The following is a 20,920-nucleotide window of genomic DNA, read 5'->3' as shown; positions in this document are numbered from 1 at the left end:
TTATCATAGCAGGGGGAAAAGAAGTTTCTTCTTACTGTGGATTTCTTTCAGGGATATGTGCTTTTGTTTTCTTCTCCTCTTTCTTCTTTTTCTTTCTTTCTTTCTTTCTTTGTTTCTTTCCTTTTTGTTTCAGTGCATCATGATGGTAAAATTTCTGGTTTTATCTAAAAAAAAAAAAAGCAAAGTAAAACCAAAAAACAATCCCCCCAAAAAAACATTCAAACAATGCCAAATGGCTTTTTTGCTTTCAGATCTCTCAGTCAGGGTCTTCTGCTGACCTCTTTACCAAAAAAGACAGCCCGCCTGGCAACCTAGCCAGCCAGAATGGAGAGTATCATGAATATGACTCAGGAAACGATACTTCCTCCCCTCCCTCCACAAAAACGAGCTCATCCAGGTCAAAGGACAGCCAGGAGAAAAGAAGTCTAGTCCATGATGGCTTTGGCCATGCCTTCTCGTCCGGGAAGCCCAAACTGGCCAACAGCGATAACAGCTCTGATTCAGGAAATTCCTTCACCAGTTGCTTTTCCCAGACCAAGGGAACAGCTTTGGAAAATCTGTCTCCAGATGCCCAGGAACAAGACCGAAGGTCAGTGATTACCAGTAGCTGCTGCTAGCAGCCAAATACCTGGTACGTTGTTGCTCTGTATCTCCTGCCCGCTCGCCAGTTGCCGTGATGAGCTGGCAGGGAGGTTTTTGTGGTCTGGAGGCAGTTAGGTATAAATCAGACCCACGGTCTTGCCAGTCTGGAGTCCAGAACCCAGCAATGACCAATACTGTAGCCTGAGGAGGAAGATGAGAACCCAGCCATCACGCCCCTGGGCATTGCCTGTGCCTGCTTTTCTGGCATTAATGTGGCTAATGCAGGGTTTGGCCCTGGGTCGAGCTGTGTCTTGAACACATCCCTGCTCAGCTGAACACGACCATGTCAAAGAAAAGAGTTGCTGGCTCTTCTGGGCAAAATCTGAAAGGTGCATCAGGGGCTGCTGTGCGAATTCTCCCCCTCTGCTTACTGTGGGGAAGGGAAGCGGGTTTGTTTTCACTAAAACCATTATGGGCTGTTCTTTCACCTGTTCAATGAGCCAAATCCAGCCTGCCCCTTCCCAGCTCATCCAGGACTACTCCTGGGTGACAAGATAGCATGTCCTGCAGATGGGGAGCACAGGGAGGGGCAAGCACCTCGCTGGCTGCAGGATAACATAGCAGCAGCTCTGTGTGCTGGGGCCACAGGGCATCAGAGCTGTAGGCAGCAGTCAAACCACCATCCGGTGCCACAGGTCATCGTCAGGAGAGGGGAGCAGATGCCAGCCTCCATCACCGCCTCCCATTCCTGGGGGTTTGCCAGGTGACTTTGAGGATGAAGGCACTGAGGCTGGTACCCAAGGCTATGCTCAGGCAGTGGTGTTAGGGAGCTCTTCCAGCTCAGGCCCTCGGATCTGAAAGGCTGAAAGTTAGAGCCAGAATGTCTGGGGGTGGGAGCACTGAACGAGAGAGGAGATGGAGCCAGTTAGGAAGAACAAGCCCTCGACTTTTAGAGCGTAAAATTTTAGGGCTGTATGTACATTGTAACTCCCATGGGATAACTCTGCCTTCACATGGGTGGAGCTGGGATTGCAGCTGGCCCTGGTTGTTGGGAGGCTGCCTAGCTGCTGGGCTCCAACCCCAGTTCATACCCAGGGCACTTCTGGAAGCGGAGGAATTCACGGGGCGCTGTCCAAAAGCAACAGGATGTGCCCACTCAGTGCCCACTCATGCTGCTCCACAGCCAGGCTGGAGCACAGGCCCTTTCCTTTGCTCCCTCCCCAGGACCTGCACCTCTCGCTGGCCTGACCCAGGCTCTGCCAGCCAGACATCTCTGGTATGTTGGGCATGGGGCAGAAGAGCTGCCCCTCATGCCACCTGAGACCTCTTTCACAGCCCTTCCCTGGCACAGCCTGGGGGGTGAGCTCTTGGGCTCTGACCCACGCACACAGGGTCTCCTGCAACAGCAGCCTGGGGAGCTGGGAGGTCCTTTTTTATCCCCAGCTGGGGAATGGGAGGGTGGGAGTACTTACTGGCTGGGGCGTGGTGCTGTCCTCAGCCAGGGACCAGTCCCAGTTCAGCCACAGCTTCAATGACTGTCCAAATGTATGTTCACAGAGGGTGCCTGTCCTTGTGCCTCAGCTGTTCGGAGGAGAAGCGGCGAAACTTCCTCCCATCCCCAACCCACAGCTCCCCGCTGAGGCCATGCTCCCGCAGCGAGTCATACACCAGCACGGGCAGGTCCTCCCCCAGCTCCAGCCGCTCCAGCCGCTCCTGCTCCTCACACCACAAGGCCTCTCCCAGGTACTCCCGAAGCAGGTCCTGCTCTTCAGGAAAGAGGTAAGACTGGCTAAAATGGTTGTCTCTGTGACCCTGGGCAATGTCTAACTCTTGCAGGCTGGCAGGCTCCTTGCGTGGGGAGGTGTAAGTGTTTGGGGGGTGCCTAGGGATCCATATGGCGTGGGGTAAACTGGCCACACAGAGCTGAGCCGAGACCCAGAAATATGGGACATCTCTTCCCTCACATGAGCCCAGATATGGAGGAATCTGGTACAACCTCACCGTCCAGCATCTTTGACTCTCCTATGGTTCTTGCCTATCCCCAGGTCTTCTTCACGTTCCCCCAGCTATTCCTCCAAATCCTGCAAAAAAAGTCCTGGGAGCAGGAGTTCAAGGCCTCGTCGGAGCCCCAGTTACTCCCGCTACAGCCCTAGCAGGTACAGCTGTCTCCTCATGTGATATCTGCTGCCTTGCACTTTCCCACTGCCTCCATCGCTTGTTTGGGCTCCAGCACACCTGCTGGCTCCTGCCAGCCCCAAACAGCTCCCTCCTCTTCCTCGCCGGCTGCTTTAGTCCTCAGCACCGGGGTGGGAGGGAGCAGGGGGACACAGAGTAAGGCATATGGCAGTATGTTATGTTGGCCCTCAGTCCAGTGGAAATTTATCACCGTTTATTGCCCCACCACTGGTGCTGGTTGCAGAGACAAGAGCCCAGAGATGAGCCCTTCGCTTTCTGTGGGAGAAGTGGATTTCCTATAGCCAAGGGCTGCCAGGCATTGATTCAGGGGAATTTCACACAAAGAACTTTTGGGGGTAGGTTGCTGGGAAGGAGACCTGGTTTATCCCTGGCTTTGAAGCATCACGGTATCTCACACTCGGAGCATGTGGCAGGTGAAGTGGCTGTTTCTCTGCTCTTAGCCCTTGCGGGGGATACGCTATGCAGCCGAGAGTGCACAGATGGCTGCTCGGTGGTGTTTGCCAGGGCCCCATGTGCGTGGGAGATGCCTCATAGGAGTGCCCCTCTCTATCATGCTGGTGTGAACGGTGGGCAGAGTCTTAGGCTCCGGTTGAGTCTGCAGACATCTTTCATCGCCCGAGGAACCCGCGCCAACCAGCAGCCCCTGCAGCAGGGCTGCAGCCCTTGTCAGAGGGGGATCTTATTGCAGTAGGAAAAGACACCCTGCTTTTCAGTCTCACAGCTCCGCCAAAGAGCTGTCAGGCCCTGGAAAGTGCCCCTGCTGCGTGGGCAGATGCCAGGTACCCTCGTGCTGGCACTCACGCAGCCTTGCAGAGGGAAGCACGGTCCAGGCAAGTCTACTCCCTCCACACCCCATAGAAAACACACATCTCACAACTCAGCCCTAGAGGTGCCTTTGGGCAGGTCTTGGTAACATCTCTGCTGCTGCATCCTTAAAATGTTAACATTCCCAGGGTCTGATTCTTGCAGGCTGTGACAATCCCTGCACTGGTGTAGGAGAATATTTCCTGGGTGCAAGGATCAGGCCCTTGACCTGTACCATGCCGCTTTGCAAATGGCATTGAGCAGGGTGTATGAAGTCAGCAACACTCCATGGAAGGGCCTGTGTTGACGTGTATGGGAATTTAACAAAAGAGAAAACCATAGCAACACCGGCACTCCTCCTGGCGAGCCGTGCAGAGCTGCACAGCCCTGCAGGGATACCGGGGGCCCTCCGCTCACGTGGCGCCTGCTTGACAGGGTTGTTCTCGCCTGCTTCTGCAGCACGGCCAGCAAGAGCAATTTTAGTAGAGATAAATACAGAGTACAGACACAGGTATGTGGAAGCCATCTTAGCTTGGCAGTGCAGGGCCACCAGGAGACACGGCTGAAACTCCCAGACACAATTTGTGGGTGTCCATCTGTCTAGCTGGATGAGTGTCTCTGTCCAGCTCAGTGAGCGTGTGCAGGGCTGATGCCACCGGAACACTTTGCTTAGAGTGGTCCCTTTTGGAGCTGAGTGTCCTCCGCTGATCTGTATCTTCATGGGTCATTGCTTCCACATCCGAAACCCACCCCACAGAAATACAGCAGTGATGGTTTCAAATCTGTGCCTTCCCCAGGGACCGTGAGCGAGACCACAAGTACGGCTCCAGTGAGAAGGAGTCGCACAGGGAGCGTGACCGGCAGCGGCGGCGGCGGTCGTATTCACCCCTAAGAAAACGCAGGAGAGACTCTCCCAGCCACCTGGAAGCTCGGCGCATCACGAGGTAAAGGGACACAGTCCCATCGTTTGGAGACAGGCTCAGCTGGCACTCCCCGGCGGATGTGGGCTGACTTTGGGTCTAGCCCTTGCCAGCGGAGGTTTCTCCAGGAGACCAGTTTCCCTGAGCCCGATCAGCAGTCCCTTCTGCCCCTCCTAGAGCTTGGGGATTTCCAGCTAGAGGCAGAGGGAGGATGGGGGAGTCTCATTCACAACAGTTGAATTAAAAAGCAGATGAAGTCAGAGCAGGGACTCACCCGTCAAGTACCAGGACCATCCCCCCACAGGCTTTTTGTTTCATTCTCTCCTGTGGTGGGTGTTCCACACAATAGAGAGAGTCAAATATTGACTCTAACCTTTGTGCTGAGGGCACTTTGGGACAACATCGAGCAGAGCCCAGCCTCCTTGGGACATTCCCCAGGGCTGTGGGGGTGAGTGGTTTGAATCCTCAATGCCTGTCAGCTACCTGATCTCTTCTTTTTTTTCTTTTGAACAAACGCAGTCATATTTTTGGGGAGTGTTGTGCAGAGTAAACAGTGCTTTTTGGAGATTTTGGCAGTAAATCCATTTTGTGTTGCTGGTAACCCATGTCTCTCTGTTCCCACAGTGCCCGCAAACGCCCCATCCCCTACTACCGTCCCAGTCCCTCTTCCTCCAGCAGTGCCAGCAGCTATTCCTCCTGGTACAGCAGCTTTAGCCGCTCCCCAAGCCGGAGCTATTCCAGCTACCGGACGAGCCGGAGCCGAAGCTGGAGCAGCAGCAGCGCCGAGGGCAGGAGCCACAGCCGGAGCTCAGGCCCCAGGAGCAGCCGCAGCAGGAGCAGGAGCTATGACTCAGGAGGCAGCTCCGACAGCCTGCGTCGCTAGGGAGTGCCGCCAAGGGCTCATGTGCCGATGGTCACCTCCAAATTCCTGACATTCTCCGCTTCCTTCCCACCTACTTGGCCATCAATAGCAATCATCCCCGATACTGATGTGGTGGCAGGGCCAAGTCCCTCTTCCCCCTTCGGAGTAAGAGCCCCTGTGCGCCTGGCGCAGCCCCTTTGCTGCCTCTTGGAGCTGGTGGATCCATCCCAGCTCCCCAGGGCTGGAAGAAGGGTTGGTGCTTTACAGAGGGTCTGTCATGACAGACCTGCTCCATTCCCCCCAACATCCCCATCTCCACATCGCTGCCACTCTCCAAAGCACTACCAGCTGGTCCAGAGGAAAGAATTCAGCTCCTTGCTCTTCTGCCAAACCAGGAGCCAGCGAATTCATTTCTGTGGGAGGGAGAGACCCAGTTAGAGAGGAATTTGCTGGGAAGCTTTGGTGATGATGTCCCCACCAAGGCAAATATTAGGTCCCTTGGGTCTCTCCAGTGTCTGCCTACTCTGCAGCAGGCCTCTTCCATGAGAGAATATTTATTTATTGCCAGTCAGCCAGTCCCTGCTATAAATAGAAGGCTAGAAATCCCTCCTGATGTAATTCCTGGGGAAAAAAAGGCCATTCCCTCTCTTTCTACTGCCCTTTCCTACCAGGTACGTGTCATCTTTCATAGGGTTGTTTTATCCCCCTCTCAGCACTGTGACTTGCTTGTGAACGAACTGCTGAGGTCTGAAGCAGACGTGGGGCCGGTGGGGTACAAGGGAGAGGGGTCCTGGTGTCACGCTGTGCTCCGAGGGCCAAGTCACAGCACGGGAGATAGGGGCCATGAGGTCCCCTTCTCAGAGGTACCCTTTGGGTTTAGGTTTTTCTAAAGGGAGCCTTGCTCTTGGAGCGCAGTGCTGTTGGGACTGTAAGGAGATAAGGAGACAGCCCAGCTGTGGGGTGTGGTGAGAGCGCGCAGGGTTAAAAGGGCTTTGCATGAGCCAGGGGACCCCAATTCCCCCTCCTCATAACAGGCAGCAATTTTAAGCAGTGCCAGGAGTTTTTCAGGAAATCGCATCTCCTTGGGACCCTCGGGCTCCCCTAAGGCAGGACTAGCAGCCACAGCAGCCCCGTCGCAGGGCCCGCACCGAGCTGGGGCAGATGCACTCGCGCCCCAGTTTGTTGCTGGGAGGACGGACGGAGCAGCGTGGGGGGACAGAAAGGGCCCCCCCACTAATTGCCTGTTTTTCCAAGGAGCCGCAGGCAGAGGCAGGAGGGCCCTGCCTGCCCGGGCGGCCCTGGGCCTCGGGGTTTTGTCTCCCTGCCAGCCCAGCTGCCTGTGCAATTACTGTGTTTTGCAGGGTAACAAAGGCTTCTCCCAGCACTGGCTGAGCTGGTGCTGAGGAGTTTCTTTCTCTTACAACACCTGGGTGCTTAGAGACGCTAATTTCGGCTTAAGACTTCCCTCCCTCCCTTTTTCCATCCCCTCCCCTTCCATCCTGCATGATTATTAACGAGTTTGGGCTTAATGAGTCAAGGAGGTGTGTCATTTAAGTGTCACAGGAATGGTCTAAGGTGGAGCCAGCATCTGCTGGAGGAGGAGAGAGGGTAGAAAGAAATGCAACACCCCCCCAGCTAAAGGGTTACCTACAGCACCCCCCCGCCCCGGTCCTGGTGGCCACAGGTAAAGGGGCAAAGCCGAGAGTGGCGGAAGGCCAAGTGCGTGTGGTGTTGTGGTGGAGCTGGGTGATCGCCTTAGCAAGCATATAAACCTGTTACTTGTTGGAAAGTACAGCAGCATGGGATGTATTTCCACCTGGAAGGTAAAAAGGGAAGTTTTGTGCCAGGGGTCCCTGCTTCCCAGTGTGCTTCCTACTTCTGGTCCCCCTTGTCCTGTGCCTTCAACCCACAAAGCCCCCCCTTTTCCCAGTCCTCATTCCCCACCTCACGCTCTGCAGATAATTTGAGGATGAGGGTAGCTGGGCAGAGAGCTGGGCACCAGTGGGTTCGGATATGTCCATCTCCTGGGAGGCTGCTTTCTAGGACGTAGAGAAGAGCACTCCTGCTAGGGCTGAGCAAACGCTTTAGGGCTGTGAGCAAGGGATCAAAGATGGGGTGTTCCTGCAGCAGAGCGAGAAGCGGGGTGCCACTGCCTTCCCTCCTGCCCTGGCCCTGACAGTGGCCCCTTGGCCATTTTCTGCAATGAACTCCCTTCTCGTAAAGGGCTGAAAACCTCACACGTCTTCCCCAAAGAGTCTCTGCTAGTTTGACGCTGGACACCCCATCCTTCTGTTCCCCAGGAAGTCCCGAAGGCAGCGATGGGAGACCCAAACCCCAAATCTATCAGTGGTTCAAGAGTAGCCTCATGCCCCTTAACACCCCTAACACGCACACGTGCATCGGTAGCAAGGAAGCAGTGAGCCAGGAGGTCAAACACTAGGAAAGAAAAGAAGAGGGGCTTTGTGCAACTGGTGTAAATATCAAACACAGCACTGACTTGAGTTCCTCGTGGCTGGGGGCGAATGATCAAAGCACCACATCAGGGGCAGCAGCACCCGCCGACCGTGGGACAGGAGATGACTCCGAGGGTTGTGTGGGGCTGACGGTAGCTCTCGTACCCGTCCGACTGGTCCACGCTTCGAGGACTGCCTCTGCTTCTACAGTCCGTGGCAGCTAAACGCTCCTGGGGTTTCCCAAGTAGACTTAAGTTGGAGTAAACCTCTTATTTTATTTATTTATTTATTTATTTATTTATTGCTGTTATTATTCTATTTTTAATTGTATGTCAGAATGGATGCAGGTGGTCACTGTTACCAGTATTTATTTATTCTAGGTTTGGTTTGTTTTTTTAACAATAAGTTATTTTTGGATCTGTCTGTTTGTTTGAATGTATCCATGCCACTGCTGTTGTGTAAAGGTTTACAGCGCTGGCCCTGCTCGTGGGGTCAGTCCTGTTGCCAACATGTCCCTTGGTCTGCGCTCTCTGGAGTAGGGTGGAAAGCGTGCAACGGCCGGAGGGATGCAGGGCAGAGCTGCTTGTCTGTGTTCGTGTTAAAATTAGGGTTTCTCATTAGATTTGTGCAGGAACGTAATGGATGTGACCAGAGAAACAGGTCCAGGACCTCACGGAGGTGACGGCAAGGGCCCGCTCACCGCTGGCCGAGCGAAGGGGAGTTTGCAGTGCTGCGAGGGGAAGTCTCGCCCCGCTCTGTGCTCGCGCCGGCCCGGTGCCAGCTGGCCGCCACCGCTGTTTCCCTTGGCTCCGCAGCCAGCGCACAACCCGAAACCGAGCTGCTCTGCACAGGCACCGCTGGTTTCCCCGGGAGGATGCCGTCGCTAGGGCTCCCTCGCCGTGTTTATCACCGCGCGGTGACCCACCCATGGAAAAACTAGAGAAGTGAGACCGTGAGAGAGTGATCCGTGCTGAAGATGCTTGCAAAATCCAGCCTCTGGTGACAGGACCTAACCAAATCTCTGTGTGTGGGTGTACATGTGTACCTATATGTGCGTGTATATGTATATGTGCACATGTGCATATACATATGAGTTTCCCTCAGTGGTGGTATTTATTTTTTAACTTATTTAAGGTTTTTTAGTACAACCTGGAACATCACCTTCCCTGTCAGTGGACAACTGGGTTTTCTGTCGGTTTGTGAGAAGCCTGTGAGCTTTTCTGTCTCTGTGCCTTTTGCCAGCATTGGGTTTTTTGGGGTTTTTTTCATGTTGTTTCACTCATTCATCGCTTTTAGGGATTTTTGTTCTGCGTCCGCCATCTCAGATTGCTGCTGGCGCTCTCTGCAAAGAGCAGCGTTCACCTGGTGGAAAGGCAACTCGGTCATTTTGGTGTTGGTGACTCGCTGCTTGCCTGCGGCTGGCGGCACCAGGGCCAGCCAGGGCCAGCCGCAGCCTCACCTAGAGCAGCAAGGCTTCAGGAAAATCTCTCAGCCATTTTTTGGAGGCCCTGTCTCAGAGGAGTTTGCTTTCCTGAAACACAGAGACTCTTTCCCACCCACGATTTCGTTTCCATCCCTCAAGCACCCCGGTTGCCTTTCCCTGGCTGAGCGCACGTCGCAGCACCCGCTCCCAAATGTCCCCCTGACCCCGGAGTCGTGCTGCCGGCTCTCGCCACTCCCTGGGCGAGCCTTGGCTCTGGGTCTGTCACGCCGAGCGGGGCTCGTCCCTCCTTTCCCCAGCTTTGGGGCCAGGCTCCAGATAACCCAGCACAATCTCTGCAGGTTTGCTGGAACGCAAAAATAAGGGATGGTTCAAAGCACTGTTGTGTTCTTTTTTCACAGGTTACAGCATTCGGTTGAGCTTTGCTTTATGTTGACTGCAACTTTTCTCAACGTGTTTGTTGTTTTGGGGGACTGAAGTTGTACCAAACATGTCTGCAACAGCCAATCACTGTTATTTTGCTATGCACTGTACATATATTGAACAGGCTGAGAGGACTTAGCCTCTATTTAATATTTATTTATTCTATTTATTGAGCATTACTTTAAAAAAACTATTTGGGTCTTGCCAGTGGGTCCAGGAAGGTAGGAGCCTTTGAGGTGTTGCCATATACATTGGAGAGAGGTTATCAGAGAGGTGAATTACTGAGGTTGTCACCTGCCGGCACGGAGGCACCTGGCAGACAAATTAGGCTCATTTGGAGCTCAACCACCAGCGATTTAGGGAGAAATCTCGTTTAGATGGAGATGAACAAGGCAAGGGAAAATTCTCCATCTTCTTGGGCCAGCTTCCGCTGACAAATCACAACCCCCTGGAAAGGTGCTGGGCGTTCGGAGGCAACCAGGCAGCTGTGGTGGAGGAATAATCCTGCTCTTCCTCCTCCGTGCCACGAAGGGCTGCTTGGGTCACCAAAGATCCCCGGAGATCTCTGGTCTCCCACCACTGACCCCCTCTTGGCTCTCGGTGGTTATTGGGGGAACGGGGGACTTGGCGCCCTTTCATCGGTGTGAGGAAGGGGATAGGGTTGAAGTGACCTGCCGTGGTCTCTACCAGAAGGCAAGGATGTCCCCCCTTCCCCATCCTGAGACCCCCGTCCTCATGCCATGGTCTACTTTGCCCCCTTCCCCGAGCTGTGTGCCCGAACCGGTAGCTCTGCCTGGACGTGAGCTCGGGAAAGGTGGCCAGGACAGGACTGGGGAGGTCTCTCCTGTGTCTCTGACACGAGCCGTAGCTTGCTGCAGGCATCTCCCCTGGCTTTGAAAAAAGTGTGGGATGTGCTAAAAATGACGGCCTGCCCCCGTCTCGCTCTACCGATGCCGCAGCCCTTGTCCTCCCCACCCGGGTGGGAGGTGTTTGTGGGGAGAGCTGGCGGGGGCAGCCGTGGCGCCGGCAGGCGAGTGCCCAGTGCTGGGCTGTTCCCGTGGAGCTGGCTGGGAGCCACAGGGCGCTGGGCCATGGGGCTGTCAGGATATTTGAGAAAGCGACGGATTCAGGTGCCTAAGTGAAGACTTTGCGCTTTAGTGTCCAGTGGGATTTTATTACCTCTTTACCAGAGGATAAATAATTCTCATGACTTTTGCTGCTACCTGGAAGTTTGCACGCGCCTGGCAGGGTCTCCGGAGCACTGGTGCATCTCGTAGCAACAGCTTCATGGTCAAACCTCCTGACTTTTGGACTATTGCCTAGAGAACAACATCCTGAACCTCACCGGCCCAGGGGCAGCTCTCCACCTTCGAAACCCAGGGAATAAGAAAATGTAGAACAAAAACCGAGACGGGAGAAAAGCCGTGAGGGAAACGGTGTCTCTGTTTTCTTGCCTGTTAGTCGGTTCCTTACCAAGTTATATCGGCTCATCCGTTCGTTTGAGTTCATTGTAAAGCTCCCTTTACTCTCCATTGAAATGCATACTGTATTCTTTAGTCTTCCCGGGGTATTTAAGTTGTTAGCCTGGTTAGAAAAAGGATTCCAATAAAGGCTCGGACAGTATTTCCTTCTCATCACAGCCCTCTTTGTCATATTCCTTTTGGATCCGCCTGCGTGCGGTGGGATATTTTGGGTCGTTTCAGCTGCTCCACAGGGAGGGGCATGTGCCTCCGCTCCCAGCTGCCAAGGAACGGCTCCTCGGGGGCACTGGCTGAAGCAAAAAAATTTGTGGGCTAGGATTGCTGGCAGCTCTCCCTTCCTGGCTGGGCCAGGCTTTTGCTGCCCGTTGCCAGGCATTTTGGATCCCCTCGCCCCGTTCAGGCCCCGGTAGCCCAAGCCAGAAACGCAGCCGTCTCGCCATGGAGGTCGCCGTTGGGGCTCACCGCTGCTCTTTGGGCCGTGCCCTTCGCTGCCAGCACAGCCCTCGCTCCAAGCCCTGTGCGGTGCTCCCGCGCCACAGGGTCCCGCTGCGGCCACCTCCTCGGCCGTCTCGGCAGGAGCCGGGGCGTTCTCCCGTGAGCAACGGGGCGGTGGGGACTCTCCAGCACCCCAGATGATGCCTCTCACCCTGGGGTGCTCCCCTGGACCGGCTGGAAGCCCCACAGGGGAGGGAGCAGGAGCACTGGACCAGGTCCCCGTGCTGTTCCCACTAGGGCTCAGATGGGCACCCAGGAAGGCTCTGGCCGCAGCACGGATGGATCCCGGGGACACGGGGCAGCGTCCCCAGGTCACTCGGAAGAGAAGGGAGGCTGTGACGCCACTTCGCGCTCCCCAGAGCTGATGTTGTGGGGCCGGCTTAGCGGCGGGAGGCAGCCGGGAGGTTTGGAGTGACAACAGGAGCTAAATTGGGATGGCCCAGAGAGGGCAAGAGCCGGCGGGAGGGGATGTGTGACTAATCGGGATAAACAAGGCGACAGGGAGGATTCCTGGCTGGGGAGGGAGGATGGCCCGGAGCTGCATGGGGAAACGTGGGACTGGAGATGCTGGGAGGCTCCTGGAAACACAGTGGGGTCGTGGGGCTGCCCAAAACTTCCTCGGGGCTCATGCCCCTGTCCCCGTGGGCCGGTGTTTGCCTGAGCGGGCGCAGAGCTGGGTGCTGGGGTGATCCCACTCCCCAGCCAAGGTGAGGGGTGTCCAGCTGAGCTCAGGCTCGATGTCCCCCAGGACACCCTGCTGTCACCAGCCGGGCAGGACAAGGGGATGGAAGGGGATGCGCTGCCCCTCCGCTGGCAGCTGCCTCCCTGCACCCAGGGGTGCTCAGCCGGCACCTGGGACCTCCCCAGGCATCTCCAGGCATTGCTCTCCGTCCCCAGGGAGACCCCCGCGATGCCCAGCTGCCCCCACGCATGGGGGGCACGAAGGGGCTGAGCCCAGGGGAGCAGCCCTGCCCCGCGCCACGGCGAGGCAGCTCCCTCCCCCAGCGATGCCGCGTCGGTGCAGCGTGATTAATGTCGTTGGAGTGACCAGCGGCTGAATTGCTGCGCGGCCGGCGCTGCATTAAAGTCTTCCTGCTGTAATTAGTTCCATCAAGTCCATTAGAAAAATTGCAGATGCTGGAGAGAAGGAGCATGAGGCAGCGCCAGGAGGGAGGATGCGGCATGAGGAAGTGGTCCCGTATCCAGCACAACCCTCACTGATGACATTCCATCCTCCAACGCATCCCGTTGCCCACCTGAGCCATGCCTGCACCACCTCCGTGGGGAGCCCCTCGTTGCCACCAGGTACCCCCTGCTCGCGCGGTCGGGGCCGCGTCGCCGGGGTAGATGCTTGCCGGGAGCTCGCCCGCCACCACCGCCGCGCCTCTTCCCACGGCGCACTGCCCGCTCTCGGCCGCTGCCCTGTAATTAGCCCCGCCGCCGCGCGGCTGTGATTACCGCCTCGCCCTGCTCGCGCATGCACGCGGCGGGGCGAGGAGGAGGAAGGCGAAGAGGAGGCAGGTGCTGAGCGGCGCCGCGAGGACCCTGCCCGCCGGCCGCCCGGGGTCCCTCTCCTTGCCGCAGTTAGGGGCCGTTTCCCTGAGCGCGGCCGGTGAAGGCGGCCGCCCGTCGGAGCCCGGCTGTCCTCCTGCGTCCCGCAGTGCCGCTCGCGCCTGGGCTCCGTGGGCGGCCTTGGGCGGCCGAGACGCTGCGCGCTCCTGGCCACAAAAGGGGTCTGTCCCCTGCCCCAGCATCCCCCAAACACCCACCCGTGGGGCCCCACCGCCCTCACAGCGCCGCGCTGGGGCTGCCACCAGTGACCCATTTCCCGGTACAGTGGGCTGCTCGGTGGCACAGGGACACGTGGCTTTACAGTGAGGGGAGCAGCTTGGCCCAGCCCCGCCCAGGGGGGTATTTTTAAGGGGTGACACCGGGGTGAAAGCAGCCGTCCCTGAGCTCGGGGGCTATTTTGGGCGGGTGGGCTGGGCGCAGGGCGCTGGGAGGGGGCGGCAGGGGCCGGGGCAGCTGCCAAAGAGCCGTGGCCCCACGGCAGCCGGGAACCTCGGGCCGGCGGGAGAGGTCAGCTGCCGCAGCCCAGATTCTCCACGGCTGTTTCATCCTCTCCAAAATACTCGGCTGACAGGGCAGGAATTGCAAAACACACACCCCCTCCTCCCAAATCCATATAAATAGCACTCGCCCGGCGGCTGGAAGGTTAGAGAAGTTTCTCGGCTTCAAGCTCAGGCATTTATTGCAGCTCTCGCCTGGGAGCGACAGGAAAAGTCGCACGTAAAGTGCTGGAGAGCAAGAGAGGAGAGATAAGCTTTTTAATCTTGGGCTATTTGGGTTTCTGGTTTTGTTTTTTTCCCTCTCCTGCTGAGAAGTTTAATTTTCCTCTCCCCGGTCCCTGGGATCACAGCCAGACAGGAAGCGTTTTCTCGCAGCCAGAGAGCTCCCTCCGTCCTTCCTGCGCTCCTCCAGCTCCCAGGGATTCCGCCCTGAATTGATTTTCTCCGTCGTCCTTCACCGGGTGCCGGGGAAGGAAGGGACCGTCCCTGCGGCGACCACCTGCAGCCGCGCGCCTGCATCCCGCCCGGGGTGGATGCGTCTCCTCCGGGACGGGCTCCCCAGGGAAGTTCACAGCCAGGAGCGGCCGCGCAGAGGCTGAGGCTCCGTGGGAGAGCGCCGGGGACACGCTCGGACCCCTCCGAAGGAAGCCATGGCCGACAGCCAGATGCCCTTCTCCTGCCATTACCCCGGCAGGCGCAGCGTCCGCGACCCTTTCCGGGAGCCCGGCTTGACCTCGCGCCTGCTGGACGATGATTTCGGCATGTCGCCCTTTCCCGGGGACCTCACGGCGGACTGGCCCGACTGGGCTCGGCCCCGGCTCACCACCACCTGGCCGGGTCCCCTGCGCACCGGCATGGCCCGCGCCTCCGCCATGGCCCCCGGCTACAGCACCCGCTTCGGGGGGTACCCCGAGAGCCGCAGCCCCGTGCCCTTTCCCCGCGAGCCCTGGAAGGTGTGCGTCAACGTGCACAGCTTCAAACCCGAGGAGCTGACGGTCAAAACCAAGGATGGCTACGTCGAGGTGTCAGGTGGGAGCGAAGGCGCTGGGGGGGGGGAGCAGCCGAGAGGGGCCCCGGCTCGGCGCGGTTAATTACAGCCGGGGCGCGGCCGGCGCGGGGGGAGATTCCCTTTAAAGGGGCCGAGAGGCACCGCCGGCGCTGGGACGCGGGGGGCAGCCGCCCCGCCGTCCCCAGCCCGGCCCAGCCGCGAGAGGCCCCAGCCCGGGGACGAGCCGGCTGGAAGCACGTCCCTAAAAATTCAGCTAACGGTGGGCAGAGGGGGCGGGGTACGCCACACGCGGGGTGCTCACAGGCACCCGGCCCCGAGCACCGACATCTCGCGTTGCCCCCGGGCCGGGGTCCCGGGCGGGGCTGGGGGCTGCCGCGCAGCACAGCCTTGGGCGTTTGCTGGGGGCTCAGGGCGTCGCGGGGGAAGAACCACGGGTCGGGGGGGTCGGGGCAGCCGCCAGCGTGGTTTTAACTTCAGGCACGCCGCAGGCATGAGGGACCCCCAGCCTGACAGCGTGGTGGAGGGGAGCCCAGCCTGGGGAGCAGGACAAGGGGGGACGCTGCCGCCTCCGAAGGTTTTATGACATCCGGCGGCTTCTTCTTAAGCTCTTGGCAGCCTGCGAGACCCCAGGCTCTCACTGGAAATACGGGCGTGCCGTGTCCGGCATCTCCTCGCCCACGTAGGAGAGGCTCCCTGAGCCCACCCCAGAGGGAAGGGTTTGCACTGGGAAAGGAAACAACTCCTCTAAAAACTTTCCTGTTGGGTTTTGTTGTTGTCTGTTGGGGAAAAAAATAATCTCCCGGTGAGGTGGTGACGTGGGGTGTTGCCCTTCCCTGCAGGCAAACATGAGGAGCAGCAGGTGGAAGGAGGGATCGTCTCCAAGAACTTCACCAAGAAAATCCAGTAGGTACCAGCCAGCCCCGGGGCGTCCCCCCCGCCGAAGGGGCTGGGGCGCGGGGAGGGCTGCCACATCCCCTCGCCAGCACCTGAACGTCGCTAGGCTTCGGTGGGACCCCGTCCCTGCGGCGCAGGCGGGTCGCAGGCAGCGTGGGGATGCCACCGGCGGCGAAGGGCCGAGCCCCTGTGCCCCAGCTCACGCGTGCAGGGGCTCCCGTGCCTGTTTTCACCCCAAAATCTGCCCTTTTGCAGCACGTGCCTGGCTGGTTCGGGCCACAGGGTGATTTCCTGAGGGAGGTGAAAGAGGAGGAGGCCTTTTTTCCGGGAGCTCTGTCAGTCTCCTCCGGGCCCGGGGCTGGGTTTGGAGCCGGCCGGGGTGCAGGAGCAAGGAGGGGCGTAAGGAGCCGCGCTGACGGTGCCAGCACATCCCCCGGGGTTCATCAGGGCATGATGGGCTGACACCATCGCCAGCCCCAAAACACATCCCCGTGTGTGAGCGTACATACATGTATTTATCTCTCTCCATCTGAATGACGTCAGCTAGATGGCTGTCGCGTTGACTCACCGCGATGGCTCCCTGGGGCAGCAGCGACGGCGAAGGGCAGGGAGGAAAGGCGAGCCTGGAGGCCGGCGAGCCCCCACCGCGTGGGGGGCAGGCCCCCGGCCGCGGGGCTCGCGCGGTTAACGGGGGGAAGCAGCAAAGCCCGGGGCAGGGGAAGGGTTTCCTCGGCTGGCGGCGGCTCAGCTTTGCTTTTCCGCCCCAAAGGAGCCCCGTGCATCCCAAGCTCCCGCGGGAAAGCTCGCTCCCGCTCGGCGCTTGGCGGCCGCAGCGGCTCCTTTTACGGGCAAGGCCCGCGGCTGACGCGGGCTGCGGCACGGCGATGATTTACTCCTGCCTCGCAGAAGCCCGGGCGGCACAAGCGGCCGGCGACACCCCGTCAAACACATCTGCCGGGGAGATTAAACAGAGCGCCCGCAGGGGCCAGGCCGGCCAGGAGGCCGCTTTAAATATCCCCGGCGCATTCCCAGGCGCTTCAGTAATAACGGAGGCTTCGCCGAGCCCCGCGCCAGCGCGGCGTCGGCGGTTCCCCACGCGTGGGGGGTCCTGCGTGGGCTTCCCGAGGGTCGATGTCCATCAGGAGTGGTGCGCCGGCCGCCGGCTCCCGGCCCACCTCACCTTTCCTTCCCTTCCCTCCTGCAGGCTGCCCTACGAGGTGGACCCCATCACGGTCTTCGCCTCCTTGTCACCGGAGGGGCTGCTGATCATCGAGGCGCCCCAGATCCCCCCCTACCAGCAGTACGGCGAGGGCGGCTGCGGCGGCGAGATCCCCGTCGAGAGCCCGGAGGCCACCTGCGCCTGACCGCCCACCCGTGTCCCTCCCACGCCCCGGCATCCCACCTCCCCTCTCCCCCCGGGCCCCCGCGGCGTGGCGTCCGGCCAGCCTCCGGCAAGGGCGGCGGGTGCCGCTCGCGGGGACGGCAGCACCCGCCACCCCGCGGGGGGGCCGGCTGGGAGCCGGGGCGCGCGCCGGGTGCCAGGCCACCGTCCCCGAGGGCTTGTAGCGGTCTGAGGCGCCGGTAGCGATTTTGTGCCCATGGGGCCGGGCAGAACGGATGTCGTCGTTACGGTTGGGTTTGTGCTCTGAATCGCTCGGGTAGGGTATTTATAACAGTAGCCAGACAGGTCCCCTTTTTCTCCAAGATTGACATGGAATCCTGTAGCCCTGTGTCTTTTCCTCCTCCGTAGGGTGGTTGTTTGTTTTTTTTTTTAAGCTACATCTCTGCAAAGGACGCGCGTCCGGCAGCGGAGCTTGACGGCACGGCCTCCGTCCTGAGAAACGCAAACCGTCCGCGTGTTTTGAACATTGGGTTTGGGAGTTTTGTTTTGGGTTTGTTTTTTTTTTTTTCTTTTTTTCCAAAGAGAATTTGTGCTTTTACTTGTCAGACCTGAGGAATAAAACCCAGTCGATGTTCTTAGCCTCCGCTCGTCTCGGCTGAGCCCGGCGGGGCGGGCGCAGGGCTGCGGGCGGGGAGGAGAGGGGATGCCACCGCGGGCCACCTCCTCGCCGGGTGCGGGGTCCTCCCCACGGGGGGAAGGAGACGAGAGATGCGCGGGGACGTTTGCACCCACGGGCGGCTGAAGCATTCGCTCGAGCCTTTTTCTGCAGCCTGTGCGTGCCAAGTCCTGGCTAACGCGGCGCCGGGGAGGCACCGAGCCCGGCGAGGAGCACGGGCTTGTCCTTCCCTTGCCCTCTTGAGGGGTTGCAAATGTTTTTCCTGCTTGGGGATGCTGAATCAGCCTCTGAGCTGGGAAAGTCGGGTTTGCACCACCCCCGTTTCCACCTTACCCTGCCAGCTCCCCACCGGCAGCTCCGTGGGGAAGCGCTTCCCAGCTAATTCCGGCAAATGGTTCCTGAAAGCCACTCCCTGGGGCGAAGCACCGGGTAAGGTTTGTCGACGTGCTGCAGTGCCCAGGGCTGGCAAAGCAGAGGTGCCGACGGGCGGTGGGAGTTTTTCCATCAATCTGTGCGGCACCTGGAAAAGGCACCCGGTTTTCCATGGCACCAGGACCTCGGAGTTAAAAATACAACCTCACATGCTCCGCTCCGGCTCATTCGGGCTGCAGTCGCCAACAACAGCCCGTCACACGCTGTACACCCCGGCCCTGGCACTCAGCGGCCGCGGTGGTACCCGCGCTCCAGGTCACGGAGGGGAACCTGGGGGTTCTCGCCCCAGTTGTATATATTATATTTGATTTCCGACAGTGGTTACGGAGCCTGGACCCCCCCGGCGATGCACAACACCCCCACAGCCGTCAGCAGGAGCCAGCCCGGGGCTCAGCCACGGTAGCTCTGCCAGGCACGGCTGCGAGCACAGCGATTTTTATGAATAAAATATAATCCCCGAAATGTAATACCGACACCGGCATGGAAAGCAAAAAAGTCATGAGTCACAGCTCCAGCCCCATGTCCTCATGCCGCTTGGAGCCATCGTGCCCCATGGGTGACACCTCTCCAGCACAAACTGTCCCTCCTCTTCCTCACCCCCTCAGAGAATTTTTTTTTTTTCAGACTTTTGAAAAAACATCCCCAGCCCCAAAGAATTATTTTTTTTTCAGTCTTTTGAAAAAGCATCCCCAGCCACACGGGCTCCCCAGCCACACGGGGAGGTCCCCAGGCTGCAGCTGCACCAGCGCTGGGGCAAGGGGAGCCCCAACCTTGACTTTGGGCTGCAGCAGTCGGGTGATGGCTCCCAGCTTTCTCTCCTGCTGATCCCGCAGGTTGGGGGAAGGTTTTCTTTTTCTTTAATCACTTTCTGGTTTATTTGGTTCTTCTTTCTAGTGGATGCTTTCATAATGTCTTATAAAGACTGTTGTAAGATGCATTAGTAATAATTTCTTAATGGCTGAGGTTGGCATTGGCGCCAAGGACCTCTTACACAGGCCGTGTAGCGGCTTCTCAGGCTGTCGGGTTGTCTGGAGTATCATATACTAATGAAATAAGTGTAAGTGGAGGTCTTTTTTTCTTCCCCCCCCCCCCAAGTATGATCAGATTATTGAAGTGAAGGAGGTTTTGAAAAAAGTAATCCCTACCAGAGTTTCTGCAAATGGGGAAAAATAAGTTTGGAAACACTGGGCACTTCTGCATCAGCATCCCCCGCTGCGTCCGAGGCGGAGGGGTGGGAAATGGGGTACCAGGGTGCTGCAGAGCTGGGGCCAGCGGGGAGCAGGAGCTGTTTGCTCACCCTCAGCCTGCGCGTGAGATGACAGCTTGAAGCCGTTAGCCCCGTAACGCAACGCTATAGCGGCCGCGCTGCCAATTCCATTGCATTTCATGGCTTTATCGCAATTACGCTGCGTGGGGTGGTGTCATAACGCGTTACGGTTTGTCGCTTAATACCGGCTCCAACGGGGAGACGCTGCGCACGCGACGTGGGCGAGCAGGAGCGGGCTTCCCGCGGGCCCGACCCGGGGGCTGGCTGGGGGGGCTCGGGAGGGACCGAGACCCAGGGCTGTGCGTTTCGGGACCCCTCTCACACACGGGAGAAGGGGCAGGATCGTGTTTATCAGCAATTCACGTTGCACCCCCGCCGCAGCGGCACCTCCCCGCTGACCCTGTACGGATCACTCCGGGAGGCCAGCGGTCCCTTACTTCTCCTTCTGGCGCGGCGTTAGACTTCGAACGTCCACATCGTTCACAGCCAAATGATTTTTACTGCTGAAGGAGGTGGAGGAGCCCTGCTAACCAGGCCTTTCAAATCCTGCTCTCAGAGCAACGCCGGTGCTGCCGGCACGGTGCTGTGCCCCCGGCCGGGGAGGGGAGAGGAGCAGATGTTTGAAAGGTTTTATTTTTTTTCTTTCTAAGAAGCCAGTTCTGATAAAATACACAATCACATCTGAAAGGGGCCGGTGTAATTAAGCAGTTGGATGCTGGGCAGTTTGCATCGGGCTCTCTGTTGCCACCGGTGCCAGCACGTGCCTCGCTACCCGGGCAGCAGCCGGAGCAAGGAGCGTGGGCAGAGAGGATGCTCGGGTCAGGGCTGGGCTTGGAAACCCGGCAGCTCTTGATCCGGGACCACGAGCTTGCAAGCCCAGCTCTAAGCCCGGGCAAAGCTCTCCTGGGCAGCTGGAGGGAAATGCAGGTGGTCCATGCAGCTTTCTTTTGGAGGGGAAGATTTTTCTAGCTTCTTCGCGGTGGTGATCCCTTCCCGCAGCGCAAGCGGGTGACTCCCAGTGCTGCGCACACGGAGCTGGGACGGGCTGGTGGGGAGGGCTCGGGGCCGGGAACGCAGCGCCCGGAGATAAGTGTCACGGGAAACCGGCCCCGGGGGACCTGCTGCCCCAAGCAGCCGCCGCAGACGGGCTGAAGGACACAAAGAGATAAGGATAAGGTCACCCAAGCCCTGGGAAAGCTCGCCGGGCGGCTCAGCAGCAGGAGGCTTGGTTTGCAGGAGGCTGGATAAAGCTCTCGGCCGTGTCCTGCCGTCCTGAGCAGCCGAGGAAGCCGCAGGAGCCCCGTGGGCACCTCCAGCCCTCGGCAAGGCAGGGCCACGGGCCCATGGGGCCAGGCAGTTTCTGGGTGCCGGTTTACACCCCACCGAGGCCGGGCTGGGTGAACACGTGGCTCCTCGCAGGGCACCGGCTCCCAGCCTGTCCCAGAGGATTTGTTTTCCTAAAATGGAAGCAAAAGCTGAATTGATTTATTTTGGTTGGCAGCACGCGGAACAGGGCAAATAATCCACGAGACGCTCCAGAGCTGTCCAGATACACCAGGCATCTCCAAAGGGCC

At 58.8% G+C, this 20,920-nt stretch overlaps 2 protein-coding genes across 2 annotated transcripts in view; both read left to right on the top strand.

Annotated features, from left to right (window-relative positions):
- Positions 1-5,385, top strand: part of SRRM4 (serine/arginine repetitive matrix 4) — a gene marked incomplete at both ends in the record, with an annotated part of 42,722 nt that extends 37,337 nt beyond the window's left edge. The window contains 5 exons of the mRNA XM_082007785.1: positions 252-589; positions 2,140-2,361; positions 2,628-2,738; positions 4,380-4,526; positions 5,127-5,385. Coding sequence (XP_081863911.1) covers positions 252-589; positions 2,140-2,361; positions 2,628-2,738; positions 4,380-4,526; positions 5,127-5,385 — 1,077 coding nt within the window. The remainder of the gene's footprint in view (positions 1-251; positions 590-2,139; positions 2,362-2,627; positions 2,739-4,379; positions 4,527-5,126) is intronic.
- An 8,991-nt stretch (positions 5,386-14,376) lies between these two features.
- On the top strand, positions 14,377-17,980 carry HSPB8 (heat shock protein family B (small) member 8; the record flags this gene model as incomplete). The annotated part of the gene is made up of 3 exons (XM_082007551.1): positions 14,377-14,755; positions 15,575-15,638; positions 16,834-17,980. 3 exons carry the CDS (start codon positions 14,377-14,379, stop codon positions 16,991-16,993), a joined length of 603 nt encoding a protein of 200 aa, XP_081863677.1. The 3' UTR covers positions 16,994-17,980.
- Between the last annotated feature and the right edge of the window lie 2,940 nt (positions 17,981-20,920).

This window comes from Phaethon aethereus (genome assembly GCF_964289735.1).
Source record: "Phaethon aethereus genome assembly, chromosome: 17".
NCBI lineage: Eukaryota > Metazoa > Chordata > Aves > Phaethontiformes > Phaethontidae > Phaethon > Phaethon aethereus.
This window is presented reverse-complemented; position numbering and strand designations above follow the sequence as displayed.